General features: G+C 45.7%; 1 protein-coding gene across 1 annotated transcript in view; it reads left to right on the top strand.

The window, feature by feature from the left end:
- The window catches only part of LOC137891619 (intermembrane lipid transfer protein VPS13B-like), a 333,991-nt gene that overhangs the window by 196,460 nt on the left and 118,722 nt on the right, over positions 1 to 18,809 (top strand). The window contains exon 32 of the mRNA XM_068736332.1: positions 17,315 to 17,518. Within this exon, the coding sequence (XP_068592433.1) occupies positions 17,315 to 17,518 (204 nt within the window). The remainder of the gene's footprint in view (positions 1 to 17,314; positions 17,519 to 18,809) is intronic.

The following is an 18,809-nucleotide window of genomic DNA, read 5'->3' as shown; positions in this document are numbered from 1 at the left end:
TGCTCCGCTGCGGTGGCGGCGGAGGAGAGGATCTGCTCGGGGCCACACACAGTGACACTCAGGGCCTGCACTTATATACGCTGATTTAGGGGCCTGCTTTCAAAACACCCCCGACTGCCGAGCAGGTTTAATGATGAAGTCCTTTCAGAGGCAACGTTGGCAGTGATCGTAATATCTGTATCACCGGAGTAAACGTGATCTTTATAAGCTGCCACTGCAGAGCAGCATAAATGAGGAGCGGCACATTTTTTTTTTGTGACATTTGGCAATATGTATTCAAACTTCTCAGTCACTCCCCGCTGGTGTAGTACATTGCTCCTCGGTACTTTGAGTATGCAAAGTAGCATTTTAGAACAGTAAAAGTGGTGTCTGTGGGGATTATCCAGCCACACATGAGACCTTTGAATCAAAGTTCTCTTCATCTATTTCCGTCTCCACACTCAGGCATTTAAAAAATATAATCAGAGGATCTCTACTCCCCAGTCTAGTTCTAAATTTTGTGTTTTTGTGAAAATATGCCTGGCGTGTCATTAACGCAGAACTGTGGGCAAAACCAAACCAACTTAGTAAATCTCTTTAATTGCACTGGTGCGTGTTTGGTTAACTAGTTGTCCTCTCAGCTGGTTCATGTGAGTATATTGACTTAAATACATGTTATTACAGCAATCTCTTTCAGTACTACACCATTGTCTAACCGTGAGTGTAGATATGTTACCTTAATTGCAAATGTCCAGTTATCATATGGTAGTTCAGTTTAATTATAAGCTTTTTAGGGAAGAAAAGGGGGGAAATAGCACTGAGAGTTTGTTGAAGCTGACAACAGAGGAGTCCTATGGAGCGCTGCAGAGATGACATAGTTCTCCTTTTCTTTTGCATTATGTTTTGATGCTTTTAATGGTTTTATGTGAAGCACTTTGAATTGCCTTGTTGTTGAAATGTGCTATACAAATAAACTTGCCTTGCCTTGCCTTGCCTAAAGGCCGACCAGGAAGCTAGCATGGCACTGGTACCCTCCACAAAAAGCCAATAGGATTCTTCCATTGGATTTTGGATTGTTGCAGAAAATAAGTTCTGTGGCAAACAAACATTTATGATTCTTACACATTTTGTTCAGCAAGCAATCCTCTCAAATGAACACCGCTGTTATGATTTTTAAAGCGTTTAGCCACGTGAAGCCACTGTGTTTTTTAAGACTCAAGCTTCAAATATCTCAGTGGGATATTTACTGACAAATGTCATGTCGTACAACAAAACGTTAAAATCTGTGTTAACCACATACCTTATTTCAGGTATCTAACCAAGACATAAGTCAAACAGAGGTAAAGTCCTTAATAGTTCAAATATTTGGTCAACAAGAACGGCTCTGAAGGCTCCTGACACCCGGGCTTTTCTCATCCCGCTGAGCTCTGTTCAGGCCTGGGAGGCCGAGGACGGAGACATCACACTGACATGATGAGAGCTACACCTTTTTTTTGTCAACTGTAACTCATTTTGTTTCTCTCCATTGCTCCTCTACTGTCTCGCTGTTGCTGTACGCCCATGTTCTCCCTCTCTCCTACAGAGGAAGAAGATAAAATAAGCAAGGATCGGAGGGTCAGCCAGGATAAACATTGTTTTTTTTGTCAGTCCAGCAAATGAAACACCTGGTGCTGGTAAACGCAGCGGACATATTTCACATGGCCCTGACACTCAGGATTAATGCAACATCAAATTGTTTTAAGAACAGGGGACAGCCGCTGCCCAGAGTAAATCATACGCCCCCTTTTATTAAAGCTTGCCCCGGAATTTATGTTTTTGATTCAGACAGGATAGCCAGTGCAGAGCCGACAGATGAGCCTGGGAGTGTGGGCTCGGCGGGGCTCATGTTGAAACGGCCCTCTGGACAACGTGTCGTAATGCGAACCGGAAGTTTAGACTCAGCCACTGAATACTGCTGTGGCTTTGAGGGCGGAACATATCCCCCTTCACCTTTTTTTTTTTTCTTTCCACAAAATGATATTTGTCGTTCTTTTCAGTGTGATAGATAGTCTCCTCTGTCTCCCTCGCGACACGGCGAGCGTATCATATGACATGCAGGCTGATTTCCTGGAAGGGGGGGGGGGGGGGACGCCATTTTGCCTCTGCCGTGCGAGAGAGAGAGAGAGGGAGAGGGACACTTGGTTTGCGTTTGTGGAGCTAATGTTACGAGAGCAGAGTGGAGGAAACCAGATGAATGTTCGTGGATTTGATCTTTGATCTGCGAACCAGAGTACCTGACCGCCGCGTTCAATCAAGTCAACCAGTCTGTGAAAGGCCATCGGCCTTTCTCAGGGTGCGGCCCACGCTGTCCAGGCGGACCACCCTTTCTGTCCGACTAGAGCTGGATGAGAAGTAAAGCTCATATGGATATTAAAATCACTGATGCTGCCTCTATTTACCTATATATTATATTGTATCTTTGTCATCTTTCTCTCCGTCCCTCTAATCCACATAGCTATCATTGGAGAGCTTTTGACCGCAGCGCTACACTTTGCTGCGTCTTGTGCTGTGTATGAGCAGCGAGCTGTATACAGGGTCTTGTGTGCTGTGTTGTGGTGTCTGCTGACTTCTGTGTACAGCCTGTGGTTCATTCCATAAATATCTGTGGCCTCTGTGATGTTATTCTCAGGGCTCTCCGCTCTGTGAGAAGATTGCGCCACAACACTTGTATTCCTCAGTCTGCAGTTAGAGGTTTAGGGGGATTAGGAGAGAGAGAACCCCAGCCCGGGCCCTGCTATACATTTTTATGGCCATCTTATGCACACGATTCCGATGTAATGTGCAGAGAAAGTGGAGACGAGGGAGAGAAGGAGGGGTGGTAGGACTCACCGCAGGGGAATCAAACAAGTGAACCACAACTTATTTCCCTTCTCTTTTTTGGCACAAAGTGGAGCAGCTATTGGGACGGCCATGTTGATTAGTTCTTCTCTAGTTCTTTAGTCCAACTAAACTTTTGGATAGCCATGAAATTAAAATGGACATCTATCGTCCATAGAGGATAAATTATTGTCAATCTATCCTGTGTTCTATCCAATCTATTCCACCAAGAATGCGTCCTAAAACCCAGGAATGAGTCAGCATTTTTGCACTTCCGGTTCCCCCATCCCAAAGTCAGAGGAATTTTTGAATGGGTTTTTGGTCGGATGCCCAAAACAATGTCTGCGGTTAACACAAGCTGAACAGTTTCAAACATTTCTTTCTATGACATAAAATACGTCGTAAAAATATCCCTCTCGAGTATCTTATGTGTCTCAAAGAAGGCGGTTGCTAACCAGGCGCAAACCTCCGGTTCTGAAAAGTGAAGCCAGTGCTTCATGTCTTAAAGCTGCATTCTCTTTAATGTCCATCAGGGGGCGACTCCTCTGGTTGTATAGAGGTCTATGAGAAAATGACTTTACTTCTCTCTTGATTTATTACCTCAGAAAACATTGTAAACATGAGTTTTTGGTCTAAATTTTTAGTTTCAAGTCTTCTTCAATACAGCATGATGTTTATTTAGTAAATGATGGTCCATTTAGAGTCAAACAGACCATAAAGCAGGGGATGCTTTAGGGCGGGGCTACCTACTTATTGACAGGTGGCTACCACAGCGTTGTCCAGTCTGGGTGTTGTTCCTGTTTTTGTCTTACTTTAACTCTTTCAGTGTGTTTTATGTTCAGAAGACCTTTTGGTCACATAAAAAGTCTTATTCAGCGTTTGGCTGTACTTAGCTCCACCCTCTCGTGCCATTACTGGTTGCTAAAAGCCAAGTGGGGGATGGCAAAAATCCTCGTCATCCCTGCAGCACTCTACTGTAAAATAGGGTCTCTATATGTAATAGACTCCTAAGAGGGTGGGCCCTATGTATTATGGTTACCTTTTCACTATCACCTGCAGTGGAAACTGCTAAGAGCATTTTTTATTCTCATCGGAAGTTAACCCTTTTAGTCCCCCCACCCCTTCACATCTGTCTGCATGGCTGCTGTTGAAAGCAGACTGGAGTTCTGCATTCCTTGTTTTTGGCGGCACTCAAGGTGACGGACCTCAATTCAGAACTTCCCGGAAAAAGCGCTCTTTGTGTTTTGGCATGTTGCTGTCAGTCAGGTCGGGGATGCGCACTGACAGAGGCGAGAGGGATCAGCCCTCAGCTGTGCCGCGCTCATAAAAGGGCCTGATCCAGGGGTTGACCGCCTGGCCACGCGGCTCGCTGATTGTGAGTGTAAATGGTTCATCCTGAGGCAGGATATGAGGCTTCTAAGAATACACGCGTACCGGCAACCTAGGAAGCTCTGCGCTCCGCTGCAGCGTGCGATACACACATTCTACCGGTGTTACCCTGTCATGTTGTAAGTGCATCTGTTTCGTGCACGTCTCCCTGTGTGTAGTGGAGCCCCAGCCTCGTGCGTTGTTGTGTTTTAGTTCCTTTACTCTCCCCCGGCTCATGACATGTTGATGTTCTGGCATCCTGTGTGGTTGGTTTGAGGCTGTCACTGCTCTGACAGGGACGCTCTGTGACCATCACACAGCAGTAGTGGAGGCCAGGTGGACAATCAGGAATACTGTGTCGATATCGGTGTGTCTCCACTTTGTCTCGTTTCTTTTCATGAGGAATTAACTGGAAATAGCTGAACTTGCGCAGTAAGGCTGTTACAGTTGTCAGCAGTTTAGTTCTTCGGAAAATTAGACGTAATAGTTACATCATTACGAATGATAAATATAGTAATGTGTTATTGTATTGTAATGGGGTTTTTTGCCCAGAAGAAAAAGCAACCTAGATGTTGAGTTTCTTTATATACAGTATATATACAGCTCTTCAAAGGCATGTCCTGTGTGAATTTCTAGGCATGTATATCTGTATGTGTGTGTGTGTGTGTGTGTGTGTGTGTGTGTGTGTGTGTGTGTGTGTTTGTGGTCAGCAGTCTCCTGCCAAGCAGCAGTTATCAGTAGGCGACTCAGTGGAACATCGGTCCAGAGCATTCTGAGGACTGAGTAAAAGTCGGAAAGAGGGGTGGGGAAAAAAAAAAGAGAAGAAGTCAACCTCAAGAAAGCAGGAATGTGCAGATGCTTTCAAATGTCCATGTGTGAAGCCACAAGCTCTTCTGTGGCTCTGGGAAGCCAATGTGAAACCAGTGGCGTAATTGCCCTAATGCTTGTGTAATAAGAGGCACATTATGACCCCAGGAGGCCCAACCAGACTTGAAAGAACCAAGAGGCTGGCACTGAAGCGGGCTCAGAACCGTCTTCCTCCTCCTGGTCTTTACCAGTTGTTTGTACTCCGTCCCGATCGAATGCATTTATTACAATATATACAAGTATCGATGTAGTTTGAGTCCCACACTCCAGTTTGATACCAGCGCACATTTTCATCAAGAACCTTCTGCTAGTTTGAATATCTGTATGACATAAAGGAACTGAATGTGGAATGAATTTCACGCTATTGAGTTATTATTGTTGCACGCCTACAGGTATTGTGTTTTGTACACTCTACGTGCATGTGTGTGTGTGTGTGTGTGTGTGTGTGTGTGCGCGTGTGCGTGTGCGTGTGCGTGTGCGTGTGTGTGTGTGTGTGTGTGTGCGTGTGCGTGTGTGTGTCAGTCATGTTACTTCAGCTGCAGGTTTGAGAGAACCGCAGAGGGAAATGCGAAGCCACCGTGTAGACAACTCTACTGCGGTGGTCCCCTTTCTTCTCTCCACAACTTACACCCCCCCCCCCCACACACACACACACACACACACACACACACACACACACACACACACAGCCCTCCAATCAGCCCCCCACCCCTGCCCGCATGTAACCGGGGCAAAAATGATTAACTTGAGCAAATATGCTTCGCTCCATGTATTTCCGCTGAAATGAAAATGTCCGACCGTTGGCAGGATTTGCCTCCATTCCTCAGCGGTGACGAGGAGCCAGTGTTTAAAGCATCATTGTTCCCCTCCTTGATATTTTTCCATCTCCTCCTCTAACAGTGGAGACAGCATTTGAAGGGCTTTGAACAGTTTTAGTTTTTTTGAAGGGCCTCACATTGTGTGTAGCCTGGTAATGGACTGATGTCATTAGCATTTTAAAGAGTTTTGTTTTTTTTCTGAGGGAGAGTTCCAGCTGACAGACACATGTTGGACAGCCAGCACAGGGAGACTCACACATCACAAGCTGACATGTCTGACTCACACACACTCTCACACACACGCACACACACCATGTCACACGTTCTACAAAGACACTTGTGCACACTTTCGTTTTAAGCAACGCGCATACATCACTGTGCTGTCTGAGACAGACACAGTAACATTTAACCTGCTCATCCGTCACGAGTCTGTCACTTTCCTTCAGAGTATTCTGTCTCAGGGAGCCGATATATAGAATTTAAGGTTATTGTTTTTACAATATGAAAGACTTGAAGGGTAGTTTCAGTGTTTCTCAACCTGTTTTTGTTTCTAAATGACTAATGGGGACAACAGTTTTTAAAATCTGGTCCAGCATTGAGGGAGAACGCTGCAGCTGCTGCACCGTCAACATACGCCCGCTAAAAGTGCTTGTTTTTGCCACTGACACGCTCAGATTGTCTGACAGATTGTCAGACTAGAAGTGTCTGACAGCATTATGGAAAGAACCCTACAGGGAAATAAACCCTTTTTTAAAATGATTGTGTCATGTGACTTGTTGCCGAAAGTCAGCAGTGGAAACGTGAGTGAGAGTTGGAGAGAGTAGCATCTGTGTCAGAGAGCAGAAAGCTTAGCTTAGTGTTGTCTAAGAAACGAGACTCCTCCATTAGACACGATACGGTAAATGGACTTGTACTTGTATAGTCGTCTGACCACTCAAAGTGCTTTCACACTACATGTTCATCACCCTTTCACTCCCATTCATACAGTGACTGGTGTCTGAATGGGTGAATGAGGAGTTAGCACTTTAATAACTAATCATTCATACACCAGAGGCACAGCCTGCGGGAGCAATTTGGGGTTAGGTGTCTTGCTCAATGACACGTCGACATGGTTGATTGAGGCCTAACCCTGCTCTACCACTGAGCCACACTCGCAAAATATCCCTTCATCAATTCTTCCTCCTCTCCACCAGACCCTGACAGGCCAAGTACAACTTCTAGGTCCAGTCTTCATGTATCCCACAATCCATCTCTCCTGTCCCCCTCCACCCATGGTGTGGAGGTTTTCCTACCTTCTCCCTTCTGCAGAATTGCCTCCGTTCCTCCCCTTCTGTCGTTTCTTTACATGGTCGTTGCTGAGCACGTGCCCTCCTCTGTCCTTCACCTCCCTCTTCACTCGGGTCTCCTCGCTGCTCCCTCCCTCTCTCGTCAGTTTCTCTCTGGTCAGCTCACAGGATGCTGTAGAGCATTTCCTGCCACAGGGGCAACAGGAAAGAGTGCGGCCCCGTTTCATGTGCCATCTCCTCTAATTCTCTACACCTGGACTCTTCTCTCAGCAGAAACAGTAGTTCTTTGATTCCCCCCCCCCATTCATTCCTTCCTTCCTATCCTACAGCATCCTTCACTCAACTTCTCATTCTGCGTCTGCAGCCTCTTTCTTCACAACATATACTCCTCTGTTCAATGTGCTTCTTAAGTTGGTAGAAGCTCACGTCTTTCTCATCTCTCAGCCCCTTCTGATAAAAGCAAGGCCCACTACGCAGACACTGCCCAAGCTCTGTTTTGCATGTTTTTGATTTTCGACTCCCCTCCTGCTACTTTTATTATTTTGTCCCCTTTTTCTTCCCCCTTGTCCGTTTCTTGTTCTTTGTTATTATTCCCATTAAATGTTCTCAGGGCCCGCAGCTGTTTTGGATGTCGGCATGGTGGTCAGAAAGTTTTGGCATTGTGTTGTTCGAATGCCATATTTTCACAGCGCTGCCTGTTTAGAGTTGTGGTTTTGTCAGGAGCCTGGCCCTCAGGGGCCACTTCCTCCTCACTGTTCTGGAGTCAGTGTACCAAAACACTGACTGGCAAGAGAGGAGAGGGGAGAAGAGAGGGAGGACACTAAAAGAAGGGTAGAAACTGATTGCTGAGGTAGTTATGTAAAGATGATCTAATAATGGCGGTTATCCTCCACAAGAACGTCTCTATCATCGTGTCTCATTGAGGTTTTTTTTAGGTCTTTCTCCTCATCCTCTCTCCTTGTTCTGCTTCTCACATTCTCCGTGTTTCTTCCTCCTTATTGGAAAGAGGTGCAGCGCCGGCAAACACAGAAACAACCAGACTCAGGCCGCTTCTCAGAGAACGCTGTCGTCCGCACATGTTCAGTGTGACGGGCTCCAGATGAGGCTGATTGAATGCAGCCTTTATTCTGACTCTCACCTACCCTGTAGGTCTCCGATTCGCAGCCGTTCCGGCAACCTGTTGAGGGCATTCCACTCACACTGCACCTCCTCTAATGTCACGTTTCTCTACGTTACTCCTAATCTCTTTCAGCGGGTTTCTCTCCCCTTTTCGTTCACACTATATGTATGACAGGAAGTGAGAGCTTTCGCCTCGTTTAACCTGCAGAAATCGGATCATTTGACTCTCAGATGAAGCAGTGGCATTGGTGTGATGACGCCGTTTGAAATGACAGATAGCAGCCAGAGAACACAGTCAGTCTTTATGGAGAAGGATTTATGTTGACATGTTTCCTGATACTCTTGAGTGGAGGAATTTGAATATTTTGTAGATTTTACTTACATCTCTTTGGTAGATTCTGTTTTTTTTTAGCTCCTTATCAATCACATATCAATGCTTTGAATACATACTGTAGTACCTCTGTGGAGAAAAATTACCCAGATAGACCTTTTGGGCATGTGAGAGTAGGAACAGAACAACTGTAAATAATAGATAATGGTTACCGCGGAACCTTTAAAAAGTCTTGAATTTAACGTCACGAAATATACTAAAAAGTATTATTTTGAGTTTTAAGGTGATGCCTAGTTGCATGAGAAATATCTCCTCACACAACTGACTTATTTCCATATGGTGTGGCCTTTGGCCGTGTCTCAGTCCAGATCTTCGTTGCTGTCATGTTCTGATTGGTGTCCAGTAATCTAGAACGTGGAGCAGTCAGCGTCCTGAGAGGAGCTACTGGCAGCTATGGGCAAGGCGTGGCTTAGGTGTTTGTTCTAAACAACAATGGCGGCTCCTCAAGAGGTTAGAGTTCATGCTGTAATAGCCACATACTTTTTAATGTGCCTGCCCTTGTTCAAACAGTTTCCAACTGTTTTTTTTTTTAAAGTGTGTTTGGCTTACCGGGACACAAGAATAGAAAGGAGCCCTCATTAATGTTATTAATAACACCTGTGTGTTTTCTAAGAACTCTCTTTCTCTGTTTCACCTCAGGTCATTTACCTTTACTTCAACGGCCTTCCTTCTACATTTACATTATCTTTCTCGTTGATTTGAAATGAAGCTACGGTCCCTCTCTCATCCTTTTCTTTTTTGTACCTTTTCTCCATTCTTCCCTCCCTCCCCAAATCACCAGCACCACCAGCCCACCGCCCCGCCCCATGTGACTTCCTCAGTCAGAGGATGGTGGGGAAGGGGGGGAAATCTCCCATATAGAAATGTCACTTTGTATAAATACACTCGGCGGTTTGGATGAATGCGAGATCCGCTTCAGAATTATAAACACTGGCTCACACAGCCATTTACAGAGGAGGAAGAATTAGTCGATGTAGGAAGCATGTGTGCCCCATATTATTGTAATTATTTTACGCAGTTTTTTCCTCGCTGACATAGAAGTATTTGGACGCTATCTCATGAGAAAGCGCTCACAGTGCCGTAGTCCTGGGCCGCACCAGGGGCTCCTAAGCTGCTCTCGGTCTCTCAAAAGTCTGCCCCGTCTCTCCTTAAAGCCTGTGATTTAGACATAAGTTTTTAATTCCATTATGTGGGAGCTTCCAGCAGTGACTCCTTGTATTCTGTTTCATTCCGCCTTTGTTTGCTGCAGGGAAATCTGACTTGGAACAAAATGTTGTTTAAGGTCAAGGCAAACGTCAGCGAGCAAGGACCTACTGTTTTAGCTATCCCGTTACATGTTTGTTCAGCCCGTCTGCTAAACCTGTAGCGCACGTTAACCCTAATCAAATATGGCCATCACTCCCCATGACTTTGTTTAGGAAAAATGTTCATGTCTTTATCCGAAGAAGGATAAGGCCTTGATATGCAATCTCGTTGCTTTAAACATTTTGTCAGAATTCAATAATTGCTGTAAACAAACGTGTAATCAACTTGAAAGCGCTCTGCCAAAGGACCCTCACTTTCACAGATAGAAATGAGCATCTTCAAAAAACAACGCGCATGTGCACTCGCACTAATGTGAACCAGCTTGGCAATACCGAAGCGCTTAATCAATATCAAGTGGGGAAAAAAAAACAGTAGTGGTTCATGCTGTTGAATCCATAAAGTGGGCCTAATTTTACAGCTCCATAAAACACCCTCCTCGCCGGAGCACCAAGTGAAGAATTTATGTGCAGGAGTAAAGCAGGAGGAATGCTGCGAGGACTGTAACCATCTCAGTTTGAGACTCCGGATCAGAGAGCCAAATGTATATTGCGTGTGAGTGAGCATTATGTTTTAATCCAGTTTCGCCACAGCTTTTTTTGTGCATTGTCCTGGTAGTGTGCAGTTCTGGTCTGAGAGAAAACAGCTTTGCTCAACAGTTTGTAAGCGATCAGATTAGGGAACGATAAGCGTGTGCGCCGCTGTGATCTCTGACAATCTGGACGTCCGATACGACATGTGAGGTGCAGCTGGAACAGTGCTGCTCTCGCCGCATCATCAATCGTCAACTTGAAACTGCGTCAGCTGGAATAAATGTTTTTTGCGACTTCAGGCTTTGCTGGTCAGAGCGGTGAACGCGCCGAGCTCCCCCGCCAGAGATGAGGGGTAGGCTTCAGATCTGGAGTCTTCCTCCTTATTTTCCTTTAATTAGTGTAAAAGTGGCATTGAGGTATGTGCCTGTTCTACTTTAGCTTGATGAAGATGACTGCATCTGAGGGCAAGCCAGATCCTTGGCTATGCCCCTGCCATGTTTCTCCACTGCAGCCAGTTGGGAATAATCTATTCCAGCGATCAATTAAAGATAAGGCCTTTCAAATTAAAATGGGGGGGGGGGGGGGGGGGGGGGTTACATCATTGTGGGGACATAAAATGTGTTTTCAATCTGAGGTCTGAGGAAGTCAGCGAGGCTTTCCCTTTCACACCTAGGGACCCGCCGCTAGAGCTCTGCCTGACATGTTTTATAAAGGCCGAGCCGAGAGGAAGCGTGTCCAATCTGTAGCCGCTAACAGAGGAAGTGATCTCACGAGCTCTGGCCCACTCACTTTTGTCCTGCAGGTACACACAGACTACTACTTCTACTACTTCTCAGCAAGAGCGAATATTGTATTTTTCATGCATTATCATGTTTTTGTGTCCTCCGTCAAGTCCATTCATGTGAGCGCAATATCTCAGGGACGTCTCGAGGGGACGTCTTCACGTTTGGCACTAATGTCCACGTGGACTCGAGGATGAGCTGATTAGAACTCGGTGGTCAAAGGTCACAATCTAAGAACATCGAGGGACAAGACGTATGCAAACAGTCACACGCAAACAGCTGTTAACGGCAGGAGCCACAACTTCAGTTTATTATTATTATTATTATTCACTGTATGAAGCAGTCCAGTGAGAAGTCCATGCCTTTAAAAAGCCGATGAATTTTTGTCCCTGTTGCCCAGGAATGTTCCGTGCTTTGAGCTATATGCAAGCAGCAGCCAGAGAGGAGCACAGTTAAGAGTGTGTGTGTGTGTGTGTGTGTGTGTGTGTGTGTGTGTGTGTGTGTGTGTGTGTGTGTGTGTGTGTGTGTGTGTGTGTGTGTGTGTGTGTGTGTGTGTGTGTAAAAGGCCCTCAATGCTATTGGCAGGGACAAGTTCCTCAGTACCTCAGACTGAAACACAAGTTCAGAATTGCATCAACATTCCTGACTGATGTGCAGCCAAGAACATATGATACTACACCCCATTAAAAAAAACACTCTGTTGTTATAGTGTGTGAATAAATGAGCCAGGTTGTAACAAACTGTTCGTTTTCATCATACAATGAATCACTGCGACCAAAGATCCGCATCTTCATTTATAAAGTCGGCAGCATGTGTGAATTTCATGAAACCCATGTCAGCCGAAGTCAAACGAAATATCTGTTCAGTCCTTTTGACGTCAGAGTTCTGATGCAAGAGGCAGGTTTTTTTTTTTAAGCTATCGCATGATGAGCCTATAAAACTTACACCGGCCGGCCAGACCGACATCTTTAACACGTCTAATACCGACCGTGTTTATCACAATGGGACCTCTCTGACATGTAAACTGCAGCGGGAGATAAATGACTCCTGTGATTAAGATATGTTGAAACCGAAGTGCAAACACCGACATTGTAAACAGAGACAGTCCTCTGTCTCCCAACTCGTGCGCCGTCGTCTTCAGGGGTGCTACGTGCTCCAGCTAAGCCCTGCTTGCGTTGTATATAGAAGTAATAGTTTCCGCCTAAGATCTTGTGTAAATATGATATAAGTGTTTGAGTATGGGTGTCTTTAAAGCGCAATCAGCCTAATGAATCGCAGGCTTCTGTTGGGAGCAGCAGTGGGGATGAGTAATGCTGTTGAGCTAAAACAGAATAGATTATTCAATTTTCGTCATGGGAATGTGTCGCTACATCAAAGCCGGGAAAGCAGCAATCTATGTTTATTGTGTATTGTGCCAGAGAGAGAGAAGGAAAAAAAAATTAGCTATAGATTGGGATAGTTGTACTTGGCTTAAAGATGCCCGGGAGTAAGTACCTTGTTATTGCCAAGTGTGACAGATTTGGAGCATTGTTGCAGCTCTCTTGTCTTGGATATTGTGTTGTTCTCGTGACTGTGTTCGACTCCTGTTGAATAAAAACCTTCAGTGATCAAAACCATCATTTTTAGTAGCAAGCGGTATAAAAAGCCCTGTGCACCCGGGGGGCTCCCGTTCTGCTGACTCGCCGCCTTCCACGACATCATTCCCCCCCTCTCTTTGCGAGGGCTGCTCAGCGTTCTAATTCAGAGCCTTAATTACTATAATTGGTAGATGCAAATTAACAGCAATTGGACTTGACTGGGGTCATAAATCCGCAGCTCAGAAGTTGCCGAATTTCTGGCAATTCAGAGCGGACCACCGTCGGCAAGGGGCGCTTAACTCGCTAAGTAATTGCAAGTTTCATGAATCATAATGCTTACAAATTCCCCCTCGGCACACACACGCACACACACGCACACACACACACACACACACACACACACACACACACACACACACACACACACATACAGTGGGACTTAAAGACCCTGGGAGTCATAGCAGGCGAATGGGGAAGCCACTGTGCAGTTTTGGCCTGTCCACATCAGAAGCACCACGGGGTGCTAACGGTGTTTGGCTAATAACATTTTGGAGCCACGGAGAACGAATTTGAGAAACTTAAATTCAACTCTTTCTTTTTTAGAATTTATGGACGGGAATGATGCTATTCGTGCCTATTGGCACTAAAACTCTTCTTCCCCTCCACCGCAAAATGGAATGACAGCAAATTATGCACCCTAAGTGTTTCACGTAGCCCGAGCTCTTTCAGTTCAAATATACAGTAGTTGAGGTCTGCTCAAAACAAAGAACACTATAGCACATGTGTGCAAGCCTAATTAAGCTGGACTCGTCCGAACGAAGCCTGAGATCTGAATGAAATTTCTCCTCTGTGCGTATGTTCCACCAGGAGAGCAGAGGGCCCCGTCTCTCTTAAACACACACTTCCAGGCCCTTGCACACACACACACACACACACACACACACACACACACACACACACACACACACACACACACACACACACACACACACACACACACACACACACACTTACATTTACATAGACTCCTGCCTCTGTCGAACGTGTAAGCAGACATGTATTGCATGTGATTGTTGGGGGAAATGGAGTGAAAAACAGGTCCGAGGGGTTGTGGGTTCAGGTTGCGGGTTTCGGAGTGACGAGATCCAGAAGCCGGCGGCGCTTGGTATTACCCTGCTGCTTCCTGCCCCTATTGGCCTGGGGCAGGGGCTGTGGTTGGGAGGGGGAGGGGGGTGTGGATGGAGCTTGAGAGAGGAAGGTGGGAGGCCATTTAAAGCCAAGGGGCCATGATACACCCCCCGGCCCACAGGATCCCCCCCCCCTCGGCAAGAGTCTCTAACACAGCTCACCGCTCCCACAGCCCTACCGCCGGGCCCGGAGCCCCGACCAGATCCCACTGCGGTTTGTTTTACAACCTTGAACCACGGTTAGCCTTCAAAAACCTTAGCTCGCTAATCAGGCCCGAACATTCCACTTTCGCTCCTTTTCATCAAGCCCTCTCACTTATTTACCCATTGGCTCCGTTCAATACAACTCTTTTAAACGCATTTCACTTTATTTTTCTTGCAATTCATTCCCTCCTATCGTGCAAGCCAGGATGCTGTTTCACAGTTGTGTGCAGCAGCAAAGTAAATCCTGCACTGGTTTCACCTCATGCCTCCATAGCATGCAGCAGTGTGTGTGTGTGTGTGTGTGTGTGTGTGTGTGTGTGTGTGTGTGTGTGTGTGTGTGCTGTTTATTAGTATATTCATGTGTATTAAGCCCATGGCTGTGTGCAGTAACTGGCGTGTTCTGCATGTGCCCAGTAGGTTCCTCCTCGAATCCTATTACCACTTCAGCACACGTTCCCAGATCTGCTACATGTTAAGCACTCAGTCCTCCCACACGTCCACTTAATAACACAAATCGTGATGGATGCTCCGCCCGGCACATGCACAGACTCAAAGAATGCTAAACACAGGAACATAACTTGCAATTAATTGCCCATTTGTAAAAGTTGCCCGCATATCTTCTGTTCAGAGGAATTTGGAACATCATTATTTCTCTCTCTGTGATGGAGTACCGGCGGACGGCTCTTTCCAAGTCCTGCGTTCTTGATGCATAGCACTGCCATGCCTCCGCTCCTCCGTCTGCCGTCTCCCACTGCAGGGCTGGAGTTGGATGGAGGTTTTGACTCTGAGCCATGATATAATGTTGGACGGGAGCCCTCATATTTCAGCTCTGATGCGAAATCGGCCCAGTGGCTTTTTTCGGACTCAAATTGGGTTTAAATTGTGTCAGAAGAGGGAGAGATGTTTTTTAAAAATAATAGCCATGGATGCCATGAAACAGAGCGTTCTTACTGCAGAGCTTTTGATCCGCTTTTTATAAATAGCAGAATTTTGTCGTAAAAAATAATGTTTCTGTGGTCTTTTCCTGCAATTAAAATACGGTTGGCTCGGGAACAAGGGCAAAGCTAAGTACTTGTGTTTGAGAAAAATTTTCTCTCGCTCTCTTACTCCCCCTTCTCCCTTCCCCTCCTTGCTTTTCCTCATCTGAGAAAGCATGTCATTTATGACTTGTTATTTTCATTTTTGCTCCACGTTTCCCACATGTTCGCAGAGGCAGGCAGATGTCTGATAATGGCACGGTGGACCCAGCAGAAGGGCGTGTTCCACCTGCCCCGCTGCTGTGTGTTTTCAGCCGCTCCGCGTACGTGGCGGGCAGCGCGGAGGGCGCCGCGCTTTCCCAAGGCGTTCTCCGGTTCCTCCCGGGCCGAACCGTGTGGTCTTCACATGACCAATCAAATATGTCAAACCAGCCAGTGTTTTCCCCCCACATGTACAACAAGAAAATCTGGCTTCAATTATTATTGCACCCCAAGGGGAACTTCCAAAATTCCTCCCCTCCTCATTTGTCAGAAATGAAGCTCTCTCGTTTCCTGCGATTGGCTGAAATATGTCTTTTGATATTAAATCACGCCGGTTTCCACTGGCTGCATGACCAAGACAAATGTTTATCATATTTATTTATGTCATCGGAGATGACCCCGCGGCTCGGCAACGCAGGAGACTTGGCCCGCCGACTCCCATGTAATGTTGATTATGAGTAAGAGAGTCTCCTAAATAAGCCCAAGTTAAGAGATAATTTGGAAAGCACATGAGGTAACTGTGGTTTGTTTAATGTGAAAAATACCGTTCGGGGTTTGGGGAGGGTGATGGAGGTACAGTTACAAAAGCCCTAATGAATCTAGACTGACACATCCCACCCAAATCTTACAGGGCTCTTGGTTTGATTTGTATTACGCTCTGTTGATAAATGTGGTTCCAAATGTTGATTAAGGATCTGTTTCACTTGTTTGTATGTCAACAAATCCAGCTAAATCCAGTTATACACCTCTGATCTCCCATTGCCATTGTTTTTGTACTTGGTGCGCATTGTCATAACATCACGCTCTGGTAGAGGCCTTTCCAGCGTGGCTATGGGGGGGGGACCGCTATATGAAAATTGCCATTGACGTTCCCGAAACAAATAAAACTACTCATGCTGCCGCTACATCTGTAGCCATTTTGAGCCCTTTATTTATACCATTTAAGCTCTCATTTGAATTCACCAGCACAAATAAACATATCATAACGAAGCGAGAGCCCTGATGTCATGTGCAGATGTCAAAATTGTGATTATTCCTCCTGCCTCGTCAAATTTCGCCGGGATCTTGTCTCTCGAAAAGGCAAAAATAGATGACATCACTTTTTCTTGGCGCAGACGAGGGGGGGGGGGCGTTTGCTCGGCGCTGCCCGCTCCTGACAATATCTCTGCATCTCTCCTGCCATATCGCAGTTTGTGTATACTCTACAAGAGTTTCTGGAGCCCAAAAATAGAAAGAGGGAGGCGGTAAGAGTCTCCAGACTACTGTGCCGTCCAGCCAGGGGTTTGAGCAATGTTTACTGCCAACGATAAGCTGGCATCAATCTGAACTTCTATAAAAAGACAAATGATTTCACCTGAGGCCTGCGGGGTTATTTATCCCAGGGCCTGGCTGTAGCAGAGGCTTTGATTTAGTCATAAATCATCCAGTAAAAAGCTGTGTGCTACTAAACCACTGAAGAGGCAGAGGGCCGTAGTGGTTAGGGCCTGCTGCCAGAAGCTCTTTACTGGTTCAGGATAACAGACTACCTGCTCCACTCCTGGAGTCATGTACTTCTTTGTAATTGACTATAAAAAGTACAGCCTGACCCAATGTGACCCGCACAACGATAAATAAAAGCCTATTCATGTTTTATACATTTAGGTTGGGTGGACCTAGACACCTGCTTGTTACCCCCTGCTACATGTAGTCCGCCTCTCAGAGATCCAAGTCATGTCCAGCCTGGGCTTCCTATAGGATCATGAGCATCACTACGTGATTTGTCAAGTGGCTCAACCAAACAGTGTTTTCCCTCTCTCTTCACCTCTAGACGGGCGTTGCACCTCGGCATCCTGCGAGACCCGGGTTCAGAGGTGGAGGACCGGCAGTATCAGATCGACCTCCAGTCCATCAACATTGGAACGGCTCAGTGGGAGCAGCTCAAGCCAGACAAGGAGGGAACCAAAGGAGGGGTGTCCACGGAGAGTGAGAGGAGCTCGCAGAACCCAGCCCTGGAGTGGAACATGGCCAGCAGGTCAGGAGGACACACTTCAGTACTTGCATGTAAAGACTAAAGGGAAGACGATGCTGTGTGATTAATTACTTCAAGAAGACGCCAATAATTTGGTTTTCTTGTTAATATAGTAAATTCTTTTTAGGTGAGTTTTGAAAAGAAGTCTTGGTGCATCCAATGTAGAATAGTTCAAACAACAGAATTGAATTGAACTCTTGACAAAATGTCTTGTTGTCTACAAAACAGAGGAAAGTGGAAAAAAAAAAATTCTGGTGAATCACTGACTTAGTCTGATCTAAATAGTTTTATCGCCTGTGTTTATGACTTCACTCATTTTGGCTGCAAGAGGCTGAAGCGCACTACCACCCATGCTTTAGATGCATTCATGTTCACTTCCAGGTGAATTTCACCATGCACTCTAAACACAAGATACATATATTGTGTGTTAGCAAGTTATGTAACATTACTGCCATGTCTTCCTTTTGGCTGGAAATGTATTTTAATCTGCGCTAATCTGCCGTTAAAATCATGGATGCTTTTAAACATGGGGTAGTGGTGCGCTACAGCCTCTTGTGGCTGAAATGGGTATTACATCAACAAACACCTTTACATCCAAATTATTTTTGACAAAAACACCTGTTTTGAAATCAAAAACAGGAAAAAAAAAATGTTTATATCAGACTTAGAAAATAAAGCACTAGATTTTTATTTTTTTTACTTCTGTCTTGGGGCTTCCGTAGTTAAAAACACACACAAAGAAAAGACACTACACAGGCTAACCACTCATTTCAGGAGTGAACCAATGTGACTAGTAAAATTGAACGTTTTATAATCCACACAGAGCCACATATGTTACTCCCCTAAGTCAGGTGCTGTGTGTGTGTGTGTGTGTGTGTGTGTGTGTGTGTGTGTGTGTGTGTGTGTGTGTGTGTGTGTGTGTGTGTGTGTGTGTGTGAGAGAGATCTGTTGTGAATGTCCCAAAATGTATCTCATCAGTCTTGATGTGGGAGCATCATGTAGTTATTGAGTTCGCGCCCTATCATGGAGCCTCTCCATGCACAGTCATAATTACAAACCCCGTCATTTTTTTTATAGACTCGGGAGCTAAAACAAGCACGAGTGTAACAGCCTGTTTGGCCCCACATCCTTTTTTTCCACTCATGTTTTGAGAGGGAACAGGCCCAAAAATCACAGGATCACAGGCAAGGACTGCAGATTTGTTGCCTGTCAACTAAAAATAAGCCTTGTGGAAGAATGCAGTGCAGAATCAACACGGGCCTGATTGAGACTGAGCGCCCTCAGGTCACCAGAG

The sequence above is a fragment of the Cebidichthys violaceus genome, unplaced genomic scaffold, assembly GCF_023349555.1.
Source record: "Cebidichthys violaceus isolate CVI_PGR_0920_01 unplaced genomic scaffold, fCebVio1.0.p SCAF_7, whole genome shotgun sequence".
Classification (NCBI taxonomy): Eukaryota; Metazoa; Chordata; class Actinopteri; order Perciformes; family Stichaeidae; genus Cebidichthys; species Cebidichthys violaceus.
This window is presented reverse-complemented; position numbering and strand designations above follow the sequence as displayed.